General features: G+C 35.4%; 1 protein-coding gene across 1 annotated transcript; it reads right to left on the bottom strand.

Annotated features, from left to right (window-relative positions):
- Positions 1-244: 244 nt before the first annotated feature.
- Positions 245-1,137, bottom strand: LOC129246199 (uncharacterized). Its single transcript, XM_054884799.1, has 2 exons — positions 527-1,137; positions 245-464 (listed from the first exon to the last, which is right to left on the bottom strand). Exons 1-2 carry the CDS (start codon positions 1,115-1,117, stop codon positions 354-356), a joined length of 702 nt encoding a protein of 233 aa, XP_054740774.1. The 5' UTR covers positions 1,118-1,137; the 3' UTR covers positions 245-353.
- Positions 1,138-19,037: the final 17,900 nt, after the last annotated feature.

The following is a 19,037-nucleotide window of genomic DNA, read 5'->3' as shown; positions in this document are numbered from 1 at the left end:
GGAGCTTGAGTACTTGCCTTAGCTAATGCTTAGGCTTGCCTCGCCTTCTGTCTTCTTCGTTTGATCTGCCTTGCGTTTAGACCAACACCTGCGTTCGACTCTTCAATAACTTCCACAGGGTTACAGTGACCTCTATTTATGTGAATATAAATTTTGTCTAAGTTATGAACTTAATTTTGATTAATGTATTTTCGATTCTCTATCTCAATCACCTGTATATTTACATGCCAAAAGAACTCTAAGTAATTATTTAATTTCGCACAAAAGTTATATATTCAAATATCCAGATTTGCCGCATTGTCATTCATATGAGGAATCAACGCAGGACCATCAGCACTAGCAGCTTGATCAGCTCAATAACTTGGGCCCCACTCGAAGATTTGATTAGCCATTTGAGCCAATTTACACAGATCAATATTCTTGCGTCTCAACAAATTCAACGGGTACTTCGCTTGATATGAACTCTAGAAATAAATAATTGAATATATTTTGTTCTTTTCCACACATTACCACAACTTCTACTCACGAATAATTTCCTGATTTCACGTTTGAAACTACTGCTGCGCACGATTCGGTAGAATCTGGCAAACTCAGTATTATAACTCAATTTCTCTCTAATCAAGCGACGGAATTCGGCGCGTGGAATCGCGTTCATCAAATTTGTAGCTACGTCCACCATGGATCGAGACACCACCACTGACCCCATTTCAAGTTTAGTAATTTCATCCTCATCGCCATACTTTGGCATCGAGACCATTACACAATTGAAAATATTTTCAATGCTGGCAATACTTTCGGTATTGATACCCGCATCGGCAAAGCGTTTAAGTATATTCTGGTAAGCTCTGCTATCGGCAATTTGCTGCGAAGCCGATTGGAATTGATCGGTGCCAATAAAGTCCATAGCCTTGCGGAAGCTTTCGTCCTTGAAGTAACCATATGAGATATAGTACACCAGAGTGTTGGCATCAATTAGATTGCGTATATCTCGAAAATCCTGGCATAGTTGATAATCCACAAAGGTGCTATTACATTCTGTAAACACTTGGGGAACCCAATGAGCCTCACAATGCGTGGCCAAAAGGCAAAAGGCAACGATGGTGAAAATCTTCAACATATTTGCTACTTCAAAGTTGATTTTAGTGCCAAAACAATGCTATTGACGTTGCGAATGCACTTTGTTGAAGATAACAAGTGGCGGTGTTCCTTATATACTCGCAGATTGCAGATGACCAAGCGATGCAATTGGACGCGTAGTAAAATGCATTTCATCTTTTATCTCTGCATAAATGACAGTAGTTGTTTTGCTGTTTTTTTTTTTTGTTTTTTTATGGTCAATGGTATGCGACAACAACTTGTCGACTATTTATGTTTTGCACCGCTTTTGAATGCCTTTTGCTTGTCGCCGAGTTTGCTTATCATTTATGTAACAAGAAAATGAGTCTATTCAACAACTTAATGATTGTTGGCGGAGCAAACTAATTGAACCGGAAAAAGTAAGATGCCCACTTGACAGTTATCAGCAACAAAAGAAATGCATTACATTTCCCATTTCATTTTCGAAGCTTCGCCGTGCACTGTATATCAAGGAAATTATTAACAGACTTACAGGTACTTGATCCTGGAAAATATCAAATTAAACAAAAAATTTATATATTATAAATGGACTAAAAAGTAGAAAATAATTTTTCCCAAACGCATAGAAATAGTCCTGATAAGGTTATATTTCAAAATTTGAACAGAATTTAAACAATTTATAAGATCTAGTGTAGACCTTTGAAAAAAATGGAATTCTTTTTTTGCATATTTTCAAAGTTTAAACATTTAAGAATATATACGAGTATGTATTAGGCCGGGTCGATTTGTGGGGAGGCAAAAAAATCGCCCATTGCTCTGTGAAAATCGTATTCTAGGGATCAAAATAAGAAACTTTGCCGAAGGAACTATACCTCTAAAACGAATTCTGATGTCCCCCAATTTGGGTCGAACTTTTTGAGGAAGGGTTTGAAGGAGGGAAGAGTTTGTACGGGTATAGGCACCTCTGTTTTCCCCGACGGATCCAAGATGGAGGCGGTTATTTTTTCTAAATATTTCAGTCTTTGCAGGCATACAAAAATGCATTGAGATCGCTGTTGAAAAGTAGACATAAATATCTTTACCGATAGTCAAGGCGATGACGCCGGTATGTTGAAGGAGGCCAAACATCTCGAACGTGCAGGAAACATTCCGCTAATCTGTGTCTCTGGGCATAGAAAGATAGATGAAAATGAAATTGCCGATAAGCTCGCCAGAAAAGGGTCGACAGAACCGGTTTCAGTTGTCCCCATCTCAGTCATCGATGTACCCTTGATCGTTGTTAAAGGGAAACTGCACAATTTTTCTTCAATTTTTAAAAAAGCGCAAGACAGCTGGAGTTCTAACTTATTGGGTACTATCTCAAAATCACTTTGACCTCAGTACAACAGAAGTACTCAAAGTGCTCTGTATCCCATGTCATTCAATTTCTAAACTCATAGAGGTATTCACAGGTCACTGGGTGATCGAAACACATGCGGAGAAGCTTGGACTTCTGTACAACTCCCTTTGCAGAAGATGTGGAATACTGCAGAGAATAAGACTGTTGAACATTTTCTTTGCAAATATCCGGCTCTGGGCTCTAGGCGCTTGAGGTTCTCTAAAGTGCCTTTTGGGGATAGCCTGAAGGAGTTCTGCAGCCTAGATCCCGTTTCTCTTATCCACTACATCAACACTAATGGATGCCTGTAGTACAGTACAGGGTCCGGCACTCGAAGTGTAACCAAGATTCAGATCGCTCGCGCAGCTCATGCACGGGAGTGAGCTCGCGCACCTTAAAGTAAATAAAATGCTTGTTTATCGCACCATTTCTCGTTACAAAGATACTGGTTGCATCGCGAAAGGTCATGCAGGTGGTCATCTAAAGACTGCAACGTCAAGTGAAATGGTTCAAAAAGTGAACAAGCGTCTTGAACGAAATCCCCGGCGAAGTGCCCATCAAATGGCGAGAGAACTGAAAATATCTGACCGTAGCATCCACCGCATACTGAAAAATAATCTCAAAGTCAAGCCTTACCAAATCCAAAAGATTCCTGATCTCACACCAAAGTAGTAACAAGTCAGACTTGAGAGAGCGAAGGAGTTGCTTCGCTTGCACGAAAGCGATCAATTTCCGAACATTGTATTTTCTGACCAAAAAATGTTTCAAATTGAGCAACTCGTAAATTCCCAAAACAATAGGGTTTATTTGACCAACCGTTCATACGAGAATTTGAGCCATCGATTGGCCACCAAGAGACAGCACCCGCCACAAGTAATGGTTTGAGTCGCTGTAACAGCAGATGGGCGCTCTTCAATCATTTTCATCGAGCCTGGCGTCAAGGTAAATACGAAATATTATCGGAAATGTATTCTGAAGGTTGCTTTGAAGCCATGGGCTGACAAATATTTCGATGGCAGACCATGGACATTTCAACAGGACTCGTCACCCTCTCACAAAGCTCGAGTGAACCAAGAACGGCTAAAACACAACGTACCGAACTTCGGTTAAATTAATATATGGCAGTGGCGGCTTCAAAGCCATCAAAGGCTTCCGTATTTGTTAACATCTTCAGCAACCGACTTTAGCATTAATGAAATTAGTTTTTTATCAGCGTGCAGTTTGTACACGCGAAAGCGTTGTATGCTTCTGTAAAATCAGTAGACAAATGACTGGCGGTTGTCGGTACAACAAAAGCTACCAAAATGCAACCATTGTTGTAAAACTTGGCATGGATCTGTAGATGCGTACAGTAACTCAAGATGACATTTCCTATTGTGAAACTCGCATATAAAATAAATCATATTCATTATTGAATATAAGAAGTAAATTGAAAATAAGAAGTAAAATGAAAAAATGTTGAAAACAAATTTATTATTATTATTTGTAGGGAATACTCATAGACACATTATAACCCTAACTGAATTAGCACACTGGCTACTGGGGCCTTCGGTGCTTATTGCGTTGATTACAAAATGACTTATTTCTAACTGTACAATTTTAAATATGGTCTGATACATTAACTCATTTCATATAAATGTAAGGTATGAGCCCAAAATGCCCAAAGCAGATCCATATGTGGAAAAAAATATATATTAAATTGATCAAAGCCTAGCCACATGGCTTTCAATCAATTCCATCCAGATCCATATTGCTAAAATTTTGTAATTTTTTAGGAAAATGTTTGCCTTCAAAAGTGTGTTCTTTTTTTATATTAGAGTAACACAAATTTATTAAAGGAAATGATGTGAACTGTTACAACAGCCAACACTTAATTGTAAAAAGAATTAGTGACAAGTTCACTTAGGTTGCCGCCAAAAATTTGAAAAGGAGGCTTGGAGGCTTGCACGTCTCGGAGTTCCGCCAAAAATTACGACCCCGGTGAGTGGAAACAATTGTGTTTAGTGACGAAAAAATTTAGTCTTACTGAAATGGAGGGTTATAATTGCTACTTTCATAACTTAACGAAGCAGAAAAAGTTTCCCAACAATTTTTAACAAAAAAAGCAAAAATTCAAAATCATTACTTTGGCTGAGAAATTACAAAATAATTAAAGTTGTTTCCCTTAAAAATCATCTAGACAAAATTTTGAACAATTTTATTAAACTAAATTTTTTTTCCGTTGTTGTTGTTATTGAAGTGGTTGATTATTTCTACTAAAATAATCCTAATTAGCGACCAGAACAGTTTTACTACCTCTGTCCTGTCTTTTTTTTTATTTTTTATTTTTTTGTTTTGTAAGTCAGATCCATTTTGAGATCCAAGTATAGCAGCAAATTCTTTATCTCGATGTCTGAGATCTCATTAATTTCCTGCAAGAAAGACTAGCCGAAGGAGCGAAGTCGTGCCCTAGCTAGAACTGGACATTCGCATAAATAGTGAAAAAGACTTTTCGTTACCCCTTCCGCTTGACAGCTTCTGCAGATGGGATAGAAGGAGAGGTTGAGTCTAGCTGCATGATCCCCTACCTTTCAATGAACTGTAAGGGTTGCAGGTGATTCGTCCTTTGTACGAAGGCCATGTGTTTTTTGTTGTAATACGTGTAGTTAATTGCTTCCACCTTATTTCAGCTAAAGCATAGGATACTTTTATTGTGTTGAGTGGGGTGGAGACTGCCACCGCCTCTGCTATCTCTCGCGTCGAACCTTTTCTTGCTAGCTCATCTACTGCCTCATTACACTCTATGTATATTCCTATGACCGGCAATCCATATCAGCGTAATTTGAAGCCAATGACCAAGCAATTCTAGTTCCTCTCTATACTGTAATACTAGTTTAGATGAAATGTAGTTGAAGTCTTGATAGCTGCTTGACTGTCTGAAAAGATAGCTACACTTGCACCAACTTTCTTGTAGAGTTTTAGTGATTTTTCAGTTACTTCTTAATAATATGTAGTTTGAGGGAAAATAAATCCATTATTTTTGCGTAAAGTTTTAGCGCAAATGGTTTAAAATTGTTTTATGGTTGGCCCTCAGCGCCTGGGCAATGCTTCTGTCGATTGTATCAGTGATTATATCGACATTTCCGACATTTCTCTTTTTTTACTTCCATTGTTAACACCCTGTAACTCACAACTGAGTGGAACAAACAAAAAGAGAAAAAAAATTTTTTAGTAAAAAATTGCAAAAATTTTAACGGGTTAGGGGTAGTCAGAGGCCCGAAAAAATTAGAGTTTTCAATAATTTTTTTTTTGCCAGCCAATTGCTTATTTTTACAAAAGTAGCATAGCATTAATACACCAAGTTCCGACTTGACTATAGCAAAATTTCAAAAAAAAAAAAAATTAATAACTGTAAAAGTTATCGCTGTTTGTGTGAAGCCCATTTCTCCTGAAGCCCCTTGCTTTGATCATCACAAGCCCTTGGAGATTCATCTTAATTCAATCGGACAAGAGAAATTAGTTTTATTAATAGATAATCTTGTGGCTGATCTAAGCCTTTTTTTCAAAATTAACAGCATGGAGGTTTCAGGAAACATTTTTCAGATTTTCGAGAAAAAACCGACAATTAATTGTTAAAAAAAATCGAAATTTTGAAAAAAAAAAATCCTTCGATCAGGCACGAGTTTTGTATGTTTTTCAAAAGCAGTAATAGTTTTATTGAAATCTACCAAGCGGTTTTTAAGTTGCAGTGATCACCAGTTCAAAAAACATAGTTTTGAGAAAAATGCACTTAAAGTTTTGCTATCTGCTCCGAAGCGCCCGAGCGCTCTTTGTTAATTGTTGAATAACTCGAAAGGTATTTGTGGGATTCACTTCAAATTTTCACATAATATTTTTAAGATATTATACTTTAAGAAAATGCAAAAAAAAATTCTATTTTTGTTTTAATTCTAACTACCCCTAAGGTAGTATCCGGTGTAATGACCGAAATTTCGAAGTTTTTTCATTAATCTTTTTTAAAAAGAAAATAAAATGCGATCGTTTTAAAGTTGTTACATGTTTTTATGGGTGTTTTAAAGAATATAAAAAAAAAAAATTTTTAAAGTTAATTTTATATTAATTTGTTTAAAATTTTTGACGTCAAAGTGGAGATGAAAAAATATGAGCTGGTTCGAGGAAACACACAGCCTTCCAAAGTCATCTGAAATAAAAAATTTAAAGAGATTATTATTCTGTAGACTTTATTTTATGTCCCGAACCTAAAATATACATAAAAATAAAAAACGAAAACAAAATGGCGGACTTGTGAAAAAAGTTCTCATTACAAGTTACTATTAAAAACTTAAATGTTTTAAAGATCCGGGATCTAGATATGTGTGTCTAAAATAACGGGTTAAATTTTTAATCGAAATTTTGAAAACATGGTTTTGAGAAAAACGCGTTTAAAGTTTCGACAACAGCTGCTGCTGGCGTGTCACACGCTTTCATACACACTACGGCGTGCTCTCTTATTTTAGCTATAACTTTAAAATGAATTCAAACTTCTGTCTGAAATTTTTACAGTATATTTTTAAGATGTTTTTCTTCCGAAAAATGTAAAAAAAAATTCGATTTTTGAACCCGTCACACCGGGCTACTACCCTAAGCCCTCAAGGTCTGGTCAAATCCTTTTTTTAATTTTTATAGATATCTTTTAGGAATTTTTTTTTTTAAGAAAATAAAATGCGATCGTTTTGATTTTATAGTATGTTATTACTAGCAGCAAATAGTATATTGGTTCTATAAATTAATTTTAAGGATTTTCTGGGAGATGGTGTTACCAATCTAAAATCGCAACAGGTCATACATTAACTAACGTCATTGTGAAGCGTTATTATTGCGCTTTATTTTTCAGTATGTGTCATTTCGTTAATGTGTAAACAATATTTTTTTTGTAGCCATCAACATGTCAAATTTTGTGCCAACAAAACGCAATTTGCGGGAAGCATTACTTTTCTGTTTCAATTGGAAGAAAAAAGCAGATGAAAGTTATCGATTGCTGTGTGAAGTTTATGGTGAACATGCTCCATCGCAACAAACGTGTGAGTACTAGTTTCACGTTTTAAGAGTGGAGATTTTGACTTGGAAGACAAGAAACGTCCAGGGCAGCCAAAAAAGTTTGAAGATGACGAATTAGAGGCATTACTCGATGAAGATTGCTGTCAAACTCAAGAAGAACTAGCAAAATCATTGGGAGTCACTCAAGCAGCCATTTCGAAACGTTTAAAAGCAGCCGGATTCATTCAGAAGCTTGGAAATTGGGTTTCCCATGAAGAAACCTGCCGAGAGATGTTGAAAGGCATAAATGCATAGCGTTTTGCTGCTTGAACGCCACAAATTGAAGTCGTTTTTGCATTGGGTTGTGACTGGGGATGAAAAATGGATCCATTATGACAACCCTAAGCGCAAAATATCATACGTGAAGCCCGGCCAACCAGCGAAACCGACGCCGAAGAAGAATATTCAGTGCGCTAAGGTAATGCTCTGTATTTGGTGGGATGAGAAAGGTGTGATCTATTATGAGATGTTGACATCGGCCCAGACGATCACAAAGGGACCTCTACCGAACACAATTGATTCGCAATCGCCGAAAAACGGCCGAAATATGCGACCAGGCACGAGGCCGTAATTTTACAACATGATAACGCTCGGCCGCATGTTGCTCAACCGGCCAAAACATATTTTTTGGAAAACAGTGGATAGGAAATTTTACCTCACCCGCCTTATAGCCCAGACATTGCCCCGTCCGACCACCATTTGTTCCGGTCGATGCAGAACGCACTCACTGGAATACGATTCACTTCAGTTGAGGGTATCAAAAATTGGCTCGATTCCTTCTTGGCAGCCAAGCCGGCGCAATTCTTTTGGGACGGTATCCACAAATTACCAGAAAGATGGGAAAAAGTAGTGGCTAACGATGGACAATACTTTGAACAAAATATATTGTACTAAATTTTTATAATAAAGCTTCAAATTCACTCAGAAAATCCTTAAAATTAAGTTAAAGAACCAATACAAAAACAATTTTTTTGACATAGTTTTTTGTAGTAGTGTGGCACCTTAGTAGTAGTAGTAGTGTGGCGTCTTAAAAGAAGATAAGTGGCTTTTCAACAAGATTTTGGTTCTTCGGGACATCTGAAATGAAAAAGTTAAAGTGATTATTATTCTGTAGGCTTTTGTCATTCTGGAAGGTGCTACAATGGGAAATTTTTTTGAAAAATGGTGGACTTTTGAAAAAAAATTTATGTTTTTCGGGTGGAAATCAGACTGTAGTTTACCTTACCCTTACCTTAAATTATTTGACGATACTTCACGAGATATCGATCACTACCGCCATCTACTGAGAAAATAGTGGATTTTTTTCCACCCTAAACTAATAATATAATCAAGCCTGCAGGTAAAGGAATTTCCAGAAAAACATGCAACAATATCTAAAATATAATATTTACACTACTTGACATGAAATCGCTCACGAAAAGCAAACGAAAGATGGCCTAACGCATCCATTTGCAGAATTCCCCGACAGGACGTGGACATCAGCGAGCTTCAAAGTTTTTTAATTGGTTGAATTCATTGATTTTAGGAGTGATTGAAGCAAGTTCCCCATGCGCATGAAACCTAAGTATGTCACATTGTGTCAATCGCTGCAACCTAATTTAATCTATTGGGCTTCAAAAGTAAAAAGTGACCCTCGTGCAAGCTCTACCTGCATTTGATGCCTACTAAGCTCCCTGTTTGACTAACCAATAGTGGGCACGTGGCAAACCAATCACTTCAGCACTTGGAAGTCAATGTCCACACACACATGCACGCATAATTAATTCAAATGCATACAGATACTATTTATTTTCTATTGACATAACTGCGCTTGCTTGTGTGTACTATATGTATAAGTATATGCATGTATAAGTATTAGAAATATGTGCTGTGTATGCGTGAAAGGCCTTTCGCTTGTGGTGTCCTTCAAAGTGGCTGATCACACAGTGGCTTATAGTCCATCCGAGTATTAAATACGAGTAGTAGCAGAGTAATATGTCAAACATACACTTCCGTCTACCCACACACACACACACACACAAACGGACACACACACACACGAACAACAATTTGAAACGGCACATAAATGTGGAATAACTTGGCAGCAGAAGAATTAAAATCATGGACTTTAGGCAGGCAAAACAAAAATAAAACAAAAAAGCTGCTGAGTAGCGACGCAAAGATGACGAAAGAAGATATTAGAAATCCAGCAGTGGCAGCTGCTGTAGTGAGGCCGTAAGCTGCGATATGAGAAGGCAAATAAATTCCATTTTAATTGAGTCTTAAAATGGAGTGTCTATTCCCCAGTGAATTTCTTACTTCTTCGCCTGGTATATTTGTAGGTATGCATGGGCGTGTATATGGGTGTATGTATGGGTGTATGTATGTATATATAAAGCAAATGGTGTGCAATCAAATTGCATGTATTTGTGAGTGAACGTTGCTGTGGCTGCGTTGCTGTACTGTGAACGCGTTTTTGCAACATTTTGATTGTCTTGCGCTTGCTTGCCACAATTCCATTGTGCATTGTCTTGCAACAGCTTAGCACAACACAGCCAAATGATGTTGGGAAGCATTAGCATCAGCGTCAGCAACAGCATCCGCAACAGCGTCGGCACCATCACTTCAATGCTTCAACGCCTGTCTGCTCGTCAGGACGCAAGCTGTCTGCCATATTGGTTGATTGCCTGACCACTGCTCATTTTCGTTGTGGCCTCAATTCAGAGAAGCTTTCGCACTGCTGGCGGTCTACTGGCTATGCTCAATTTATATGTAGTATAAGTTTTATTTAGTTGTCAGTGTCCACATGCCACAAGTCAATTTACACATTGCAAAGCAATTTACAGATAGCAGATAGGACCGTAATCCGTGCAGAACGAAAGCAAACAAAGAGGCGAAGAAGCGAATATGTAGATAATATTTTTTTTTTTGGTGTATGTATGCATGTATGTATGAATGTATGTATGCATGGATATATACATGAGTTGTACTGTTATGAAAGTACCTCACAAAATCTGATTATTTGGATTCCGTTGATGAAATTTTTAAATATTTTTATGCGGACTTTTTAGGCTTGGACACTTCCATTATCGAAGATGATTTTTTATTTTGGAAAATTAATTTTACTTATAAAAAACTCGATTTTTTAAGGTATTTCCGAATCGGTCCAGCTCACATAAATTTGAAAACCTGTTTCGAAATATTTTTGGCGGAACAGCCGAAGGCCTCCAATTGCTAGGTCTAGAAATTTAAATTTAAATTTGTATTGTAATTGATTTACTTTTAAAATATAAAGGGTGGTTAAGTTTTAAGGCCCGGTGTTGATTGCGAATAAAATACAATTTTTTTTAAGAATAAATTCCAGCCGAGAGGCCCAATTTTCGACCACTTTTTGCAGCAATTGGGGCCGTATGTCAGCAATAACGCGCCGAATATTCTCTTCCAAGACGTTAATCGTCTCGGGCTTATCTGCGTAGACAAGCGACTTCACATAGCCCCACAAGAAATAGTCCAGCTGTGTTATATAGCACGATCTTGGAGGCCACGCCACAGGTCCACGGCGCGAGATAATGCGCTCACCAAAAGTTTCCTTCAATAAATCGATTCTTGCGTTGGCTGTATGGCATGTAGCGCCGTCTTGTTGGAACCAAAGGTCGTCCACATCAACATCGTCCAATTCAGGCACGAAAAAGTCATTAATCATGGCTCTATAGCGCTCTCCATTGACTGTAACATTATGGCCGGCTTCATTTTTAAAGAAATATGGACCAACGATTCCCTCTGCCCATAAAGCACACCAAACGGTGACTTTTTGAGGATGTAGCGGCGTCTCAGCAATGGTTTGTGGATTATGTTCACTCCAAATGCGACAATTTTGCTTATTGACATACCCATTCAACCAAAAGTGAGCTTCATCGCTGAACAAAATTTTCTTCGATGCGTCGCGCGAACCGAACCATTCTTTTCGTAATAAATTTGCACGATTTGCAAACGTTGTTCAGGTGTAAGTCTATTCATTATGAAATGGCAAACCAAACTGAGCATAAATCAAGTGGCAGCTGTCAAAAAGACCATCTACGAAAAAAGTAGTGCCAACTTGAAAACCTAACCTCTAAAAAAAACACCCTTTATTAGTATAATTGAATTACGCGTGGAACAAAATATCGGCCAAATGGCCGCCGCGGCTTCGGCGGCACACCTCTATTCGATTACGCTGAGGCATAATTGAGGTTCCATGTCGTTAATGTGCCGAATTATCTCATCCTTTAGCTCTTGAATTGTTGCTGGCTTATCGACTGGCTTTTCTTTCAAATAACCCCAAAGAAAGAAGTCCAACGGTGTCAAATCACATGATCTTGGCGGCCAATTGACCTCGCCGCGACGTGAGATTATCTAGCCATCAAATTTTTCGCGCAAAGAGCCATTGTTCCGTTAGCTGGGTGACAAATGGCACCGTCCTGTTGAAACAAAATATCGTCCACATCCATATCTTCCAATTCGAGCCAGTTATCATTTCACGATAGTGAACACTATTCACAGTAACTGCCTGACCGGCCTCATTTTGGAAAAAATACGGCCCAATGATGCCGCCGGCCCATTAAGCGCACCAAACAGTAGCTTTTCCGTATGACACAGTCAACATTCGGAATGCATCCGCGCACTTAATTTTGTTTTCACACAAAATTTGATACAGGTTCTTTGATCCCTCTTTTTGAATATGTAAAAATCGAAAACGAGCCGAAATACGTGCAAGCAAAGCAGCTGTCAACAATTAACTGAACATTCAAAATGGCCAAACTTGTCGGCATGAGTGAGGAACATGAGTACCAACATATCGCCACAAAAAAATCGAAATTCGAATATACGTAACTTGCGAAAATTCAAAATTTGCGATACTTTTTGAGCACACCACGTATATCTTTTTGATCAAAGCGATAGCTCCATTTGTTTAAGAAATTCAGAGATTGACATAAACTTGCTCGTGGACTGATTTGGCATCAAAGGCAAACAAAATGTTTGACAAGAATTCTCAAATTGCTTGAAATGAACAAAAGTCACTACATTGAATTTTTTCGCATAATAAAAATGTATTATATTATATTTCGAATTTTCTGAATATATTCTGGGAACTTTTTGATCAAGTTGGTACATTTTAGGCACCTCTTTGTAGTGAGGCTGTTCGAGTTGGACACTAACTTTTAAAGGGTCCCGCTGGTCTAGAGCTCGAAAATTTAGGGTATTCTTAGGAATTTTTACAATAAAACAAATCAAAAATGATATTTAAATTTTTTAGGTTTTTTATTTAACTTCTTTTACATACAAAAATGAAAAAAAAAATTTTAATTTTAATAAATTAAAAAATGGAGCAGAAGTTGGCCCTCCTTTACACGTGTGGAAAGTCATTAAAATATTTCATGCTTTTTCTCACACATTAATACAAAATTTAAATATGAAAGATGAAACATAAGAGAAAATCTTGACTAAATAATTCACAGTATTCCTATGCACTGGCTCCTGTGGTGAGTACAAAGCACTTTAATTTCTCAACTTGCTTAACTCGATTATCGCTATGAATGGGCGATATGTAAAAGTAAAGCCAAAAATACACAAAAGCACACAATTATGAACCTTGTAGGCAGCTTCACACGGCATATACATTCAATATACACATATACATATATATTTCTGTCCACAAGTATATGCATGTGTATGCCAATTTACTTGTGCAGATGTTCTCCATAGGATATGGTAAGCAGTAGAAAAATCTGTCAGTTAGAGAAAGAATAAAATCAAAGAAAAAAGATCACCTGAGACCCTTCGGGCAATTTACCAGATAGTTTTCTTTATTGTTGGTAAGTGACGAGGCAACAAATACGAGTATAGAGAAAATTAAGTGATGTTGGTGTGATAGTGCCACACAGCCGCAAATGCACATCTGAGCCACGATATTCTCAATGGCTATGCGAGGCATTACGGTTGGTGTTTGCCCTGCAGGAAATTATTACACTATAATGACCCAATTTTTATAAATGGTTGATGCCATAGAAATCAATGTATTCGAATTAGATTTATGAGAGCGGATTAGTAAGATTATGGATATTAGAGCGGAAGACATTTTTGACTCAAATCCAAACTTCTAAAATTGTTCCTCCCGTAAACTTCACACCCTTTAGGTTTAACCTACAAAAAAATTATAAGCAAAGTGTATTGCTTTGCACTTTAGTTAAATTTTTGTAGTAGGTTCTAAAAAGAATAGAAGCATTTTATAAATAACCATTATTTCTAATAATAAACCGAACGATAGCCCACCTAACGCCCAATCGGCACGAAAGGCACAGTTTGTATGACGATCTGATCTAAAAATATAAAATTGGCACTTACATCTCTATTAGAGCTCCGCTTCCTCTTTGTGGTGCGCGTCTGGATGTTCTTCCACAAATGGAGGGACCTGTAGTTTTAAGCCGACTCCGAATGGCAGATATTTTTTATAGGGAGCTTTTTCGTGGCAGAAATACACGCGAAGATTTCCCATTGCCTGCCGAGAGGCGATCGCTATTAGAAAGACTCTATTCTTTCAGGCAAACTCAGAATCTTCCTTGAATGTCTGCAGAGCTCAATCGGAGGCGTTGGTGCGATTCAAGTAGTTTATGAGGCAAACTTAATCACGATGTGAACCAGGAGATTTAAAAAGGCGATTCCATATCAACTCGTGCAATTTTTTTATTTATATATATTTATTTTTATATTATTTATTTTTTTGGTCGTCAATTTTTCTACAAAGTTTCTTTGTAGGTTTGACTATAGTGAGAAGCAAAATGAAAAAAATTTGCAAAAACGTGTGTAGTTTTCAAAAATGTATATAATTATTTAGTTTTTTTTTAAGTTTTTATGATAAAACATATTTTTACAAAAAAAAAAATCTTGTAAGAAAATAAATAAAAAAAAATGAATTTTTTTTAGTATATGTTTTTATTTATTTTATATATTTCAAATGTTTGATATATTTTTTTTTAATGTCTTAGGCTAAAATATACTTTTCCAAAAGAATTTGTTTTTAAAGAAAAAAATCGAAAGCCTCCGATGCTAGCGCTGAACTACTTTTAGTTTGTATAATAATTTTATTGTTATGTAAACCTTTATAAAATAAAAAAAAAAAAAAATAAAATTTTTAAAGACAGGTTTTTTTAAATCTGAAAAAAAAAAGTTTTTATATACATACATATATTTTTATACATATATTTTTACTTACTTTAAATATTCAAAAAAAAACACAATTTTTTTTCTGTTAAAAATTGTTGTGAAAAAACAATTATTTAAGATCACATATACTTATATTAAAAAAAAATTTTTTGTAAATATTTATTTTTTATAAATTTTTTTTTTTTTTGTAAAATCAATATTTTGTCATTTTTTTGGAAAACATCCAAATATATTTCTGCTACAAAAAGGCTTCTTATAATAGTCAATTGCCATACGTTTACAAAAAACAAAAAAAAAATTTTTTTTTTGAATAAAATATCCTTTAAATGAAATTTTTTTTACTGTTTATTTTTTTTATTAAAATTTTTTGAGAAAAAACCATTTTTTAAGATAAATTAAACTTAGTTGGTTGGTTGGTTTAAGGGTGACCCCGCATCGGAGTGCCACATAGACCGCAAGTTGGGTCCGTTGTGCTGCCCTAGAGCTCATTATATTATATGATTTCCCCACCTAACCGAGATTTTTACTATAGATTTTGGTCCAAAATATTAATTCGTTTCGAGAATTTAATGAGAGATTCGATTTTCAGGACCGAGAGTACTGAAAGATTGTCAATTGTTGGAGAGCCTAGAAGAGCGAGTCGACTTCTGGCTAGGCCGGGACAACTGCACAGCAAATGTCTGGTCGATACTTCCTCATCTTCGTCCTCGCAGTATCTGCACAGGTCGTTTTGAGGAACCCCGAGCCGACGTGCGTGAGTGCCCAAAAGGCAGTGGCCGGTGATAAGAGATATTATATGCCTTAGTTCGTGTTTCGAAAGACTTATAAGGGTTTTTGTCTGTTTCAGATTGTAGGATGGCCAGATTTGTCTGGTCGTAACGCAAGTAGTTTCCACTTAAATTAAACTTAATAAATTTTTTGTTTTTATAAATATTTATTTTTTGTTAAAATTTTGTTAAGATATACAATTTTTTTTTTGTTTTTTGTTTAAAGTACCTATATAATTTTTTGTTAAAACTTTCATCTTCAAATATACTTTAAAATAAATATTTTTTAATGTTTGTTTTTTCCTTAAAATTTTTCGTGAAAAACGGTTTTTTAATATTAAATATACTTTAAAAAACATTTTTGATAAAATTTGCTTTGAGTTAAAATGTAATTATGCTAACTGTTTTGTTACAATGTTACAATGTGAAAAATGTTTGTTTTTTTTTGTTAAAAGTATTTATTTTTTTTGCTAAACATTTTTGTGAAAAAAATCAGTTTTGTGGGATAAAATATACTTTAAAATAATTTTTTTGTTTCTCAGTGTTTTTTTTTTTTGTTAAAAATCTATTTTTTTTTGTCATATTTGAAAAACTCCTGGAAAATCTCCAAATATATTTCTGCCATGAAAAGGTTTCTTAATCTCCCATACTTTTACAAAAAAAAAATGTTATGTAAAAAATGTTTATTTGTTTGTTATGATAAAAATGTTTGTGAAAAAACAGTATACTTTAAAATAAATTTTTTTTGGTCTTTTAATTATAATTTTTTTGTTAAATTTTTTTTGCCCAATTTAAATTTTGTTAAAGATAAAATTTACTAAAAAATATGTTTATACTTAAAAATAAAATTTTTTAAATTAAATTTACTAAAAAAAAAATTTTTATTAAATACATACCTATATTTTGCTAAATATCTTTGTGAAAAAGAAAATTATTTTTTGGGGTAAAATACATTTTTTTTTGTTAAAATTTTTTGTGAAAAAAAGGATTTTTTTTGTAATTTTTGAGAAACTTCTGGAAAACTTCCAAATACATTTAGGCCATGAAAAGGATTCTTATAATAGTCATCTACCATAAATTAAAAAAAAAAATTGTTGTTTTTTTTGTTGTGAAAAACGTTTATTTGTTTGTTAAAAATATTCGTGAAAAAATAATTTTTTAGGACAAAACTTACCTTAAGATACGATGACTTTCGGCTGCTTTTTTCTTCATATTAAAATAATGAAGAAGAATTCCCCGCAAAAACACATTATTTGGCACGAAATTCGACATTTTCAAGTGTGGTAAAAATATTGTTGTTTACGCTTCAAATAAAAAACTTATACTGACGTTTGTGCCTTACGACAGTAGCTCTCCAATGAATGTTTGGAAATGTGGATCGATGGAATAATAATCAAGTTACGCCATCTGTTGTAAAACCGCACGAACTTATTCATAGTCCATTAAATTTTTTTTATTTATTATTTTTTTGTTAAAGTTTTTGTGAAAAACAATTTTGAAATAAAATATGCTTAAACATTTTTTTTTACTTAATATTTATTTAGAATAAACTATACTTTAAAATATAATTTTTTTGTTTTTTTAATTATTTTTTTTTTGTTAAATTTTTTGTGAAAATCAAATTTTTAACATAAAAAATAATTTACTTAAAAATGTATTAAATATTTATTTTTTATTTGCTAAATATGTTTATGAAAAAACTATTTTTAGGATAAAATATACTTTTCTTTGTTAAAATTTTTTGTAATAAAAAAATTATTTTTTTATGAACAGGCTTCTTATAATAGTCATCTGGCATACGGAAAGGACATACAACCCTTATTTGAAGCGCACCATAAATTGCAAGTGAGGCTGGACCGAAAAATAATTCAAACAGTTATGCGCCAATCCACGTATTATTAATATCTAACCTGTTATAAGGATCCCAATTTGCGAGTGGTTCAAAAAGGGAAGCCTCTAGCAGACCCTTGGTATCACTCCAGTATCGTTTGGCGATTCGCTTCTATTTACCTACCCACCTAACTACTTGATTTCATTTCCTGGCGGGTAACTGTATAATCGAAAATTTTGTGAATACATCTATCTAACGGTGTATGTACACACGGCCGTAAATGTGTGCAAATTACGCCAGAGATGAGAACTTGTTTCCTCGATTATCTTACACAGGCCAATAGTGGTTTTTACTTATTCCCATCATATCGCACTAAGCCAATATGCTCAAGCGTGCCGGCCCCATATGTGTGTACTTTCGTACTCGCATACTCGTATGTGAGTCTCGAACGTAGCAAAGTAAATGCAATTTGTCGGCAATGCCCCAAATTTTTCAGCTTGTTTGACGGCACACTTAGTAAAAGCAAAAACCACAAAACCATGGGGCAGCAACGAACTCATATTCGTGCATGAAGCAGGCCAAGAAAGTAGGTATGTTGATAAAAAAACTTAATTAGCCAAGGAAATTATAGGGCATCCGGTTCGCTTCGCAGTTGAGTAATATATGCATCAATTTGCACACTCATACGCATACATTTGCGATTGATGAATAAGCTACGTAGGTGCTCGTATAGCACAAAGTGTGTCAGGTGCATAAAGCAACTAGTTTCGTACTACTCATAGCTTGGCTCTTTTGAAATGGGTGCAAATTTTGACTTCTTTTCGGTTAAAATTATGTTGCAAGTTACCCTTAGTTAAGGTTTTTTCAGTATCAACAAAGTTTCTGTGTCGTTTTGGAATCTTCGTCAAACTACTAACTAATACCGGGTATTCCACACAAATTACTGGTGTATACTGCGGAAAACGGACAAGTGCGCCAAATTTTAGGAAGATATCACAATTTTTTTTTTTTTGCGCCCAAAGCATTCACAACCCTTGTATTGATACGCACATTGAAATGAAATCACAACATCCTTACTTTTTCTTCTTCTTCTTCTTTTTCTTCTTGTTTTGCCCTTCTTTATTAGTGCAGTAACCACCTAAACAGTTCGGCTCAAGCTCAACAAATCCCGCTCCATCTCTTTCTTCATCGTACTAACCAGCACGAACTAAAACATTAGGTGAAGACAGCTCCCTCTCCACTTGGTGATCCTCCCAGTGATCTTACACTCCTTCTACCATCACTAAGTATTTCTAGCCATTCGTACGATATCTAGCTCGCGAAGCCACTGGATCTTTATTCGCTATCCTAAGTCCAAGTTTCTGTAAATACACGAACTCTCCAACGACCATCGTCGCTGCCGTCCAACCCTCGAAGGTAAACAGGAATTATAATAAGGACGAAGCGTCCTTGGGGAGTATTACTAGTTCACCCATGAGATTCGGGAGCCCCAACTCCCATCTATCACTTACGTTCTTTTTGTCCACCGAGAAATCAGGTATTTAACTTGAACCCTACATGGTACCCAATAACATCAAGAGCCGAAGAGTCTAAGCTAGTTATGTACCTCTCAACTAGGATGCCCAATCGTTGTTACAGTAAAGATATACTAAGAACTCTTGTAACCCAACCCGTTAACTACGACGAAGTTCATGGACTAACGTAGCCACCTTCCTCTACAGTAATATAG

This window comes from Anastrepha obliqua, chromosome 4 (genome assembly GCF_027943255.1).
Source record: "Anastrepha obliqua isolate idAnaObli1 chromosome 4, idAnaObli1_1.0, whole genome shotgun sequence".
Lineage (NCBI taxonomy): Eukaryota > Metazoa > Arthropoda > Insecta > Diptera > Tephritidae > Anastrepha > Anastrepha obliqua.
The sequence above is the reverse complement of the archived record's forward strand: the minus strand, read 5'-3'. Positions and strand labels throughout refer to the sequence as shown.

Bases quoted from the DNA above. Each gene is read 5' to 3' on its own strand.
- LOC129246199 (XM_054884799.1), bottom strand. From the start codon at position 1,117: ATGTTGAAGATTTTCACCATCGTTGCCTTTTGCCTTTTGGCCACGCAT. The intron at 465-526 runs GTGAGTAGAAGT...ATTTATTTCTAG, and splicing joins GTGAAATCAGGAAATTATTC to AGTTCATATCAAGCGAAGTA.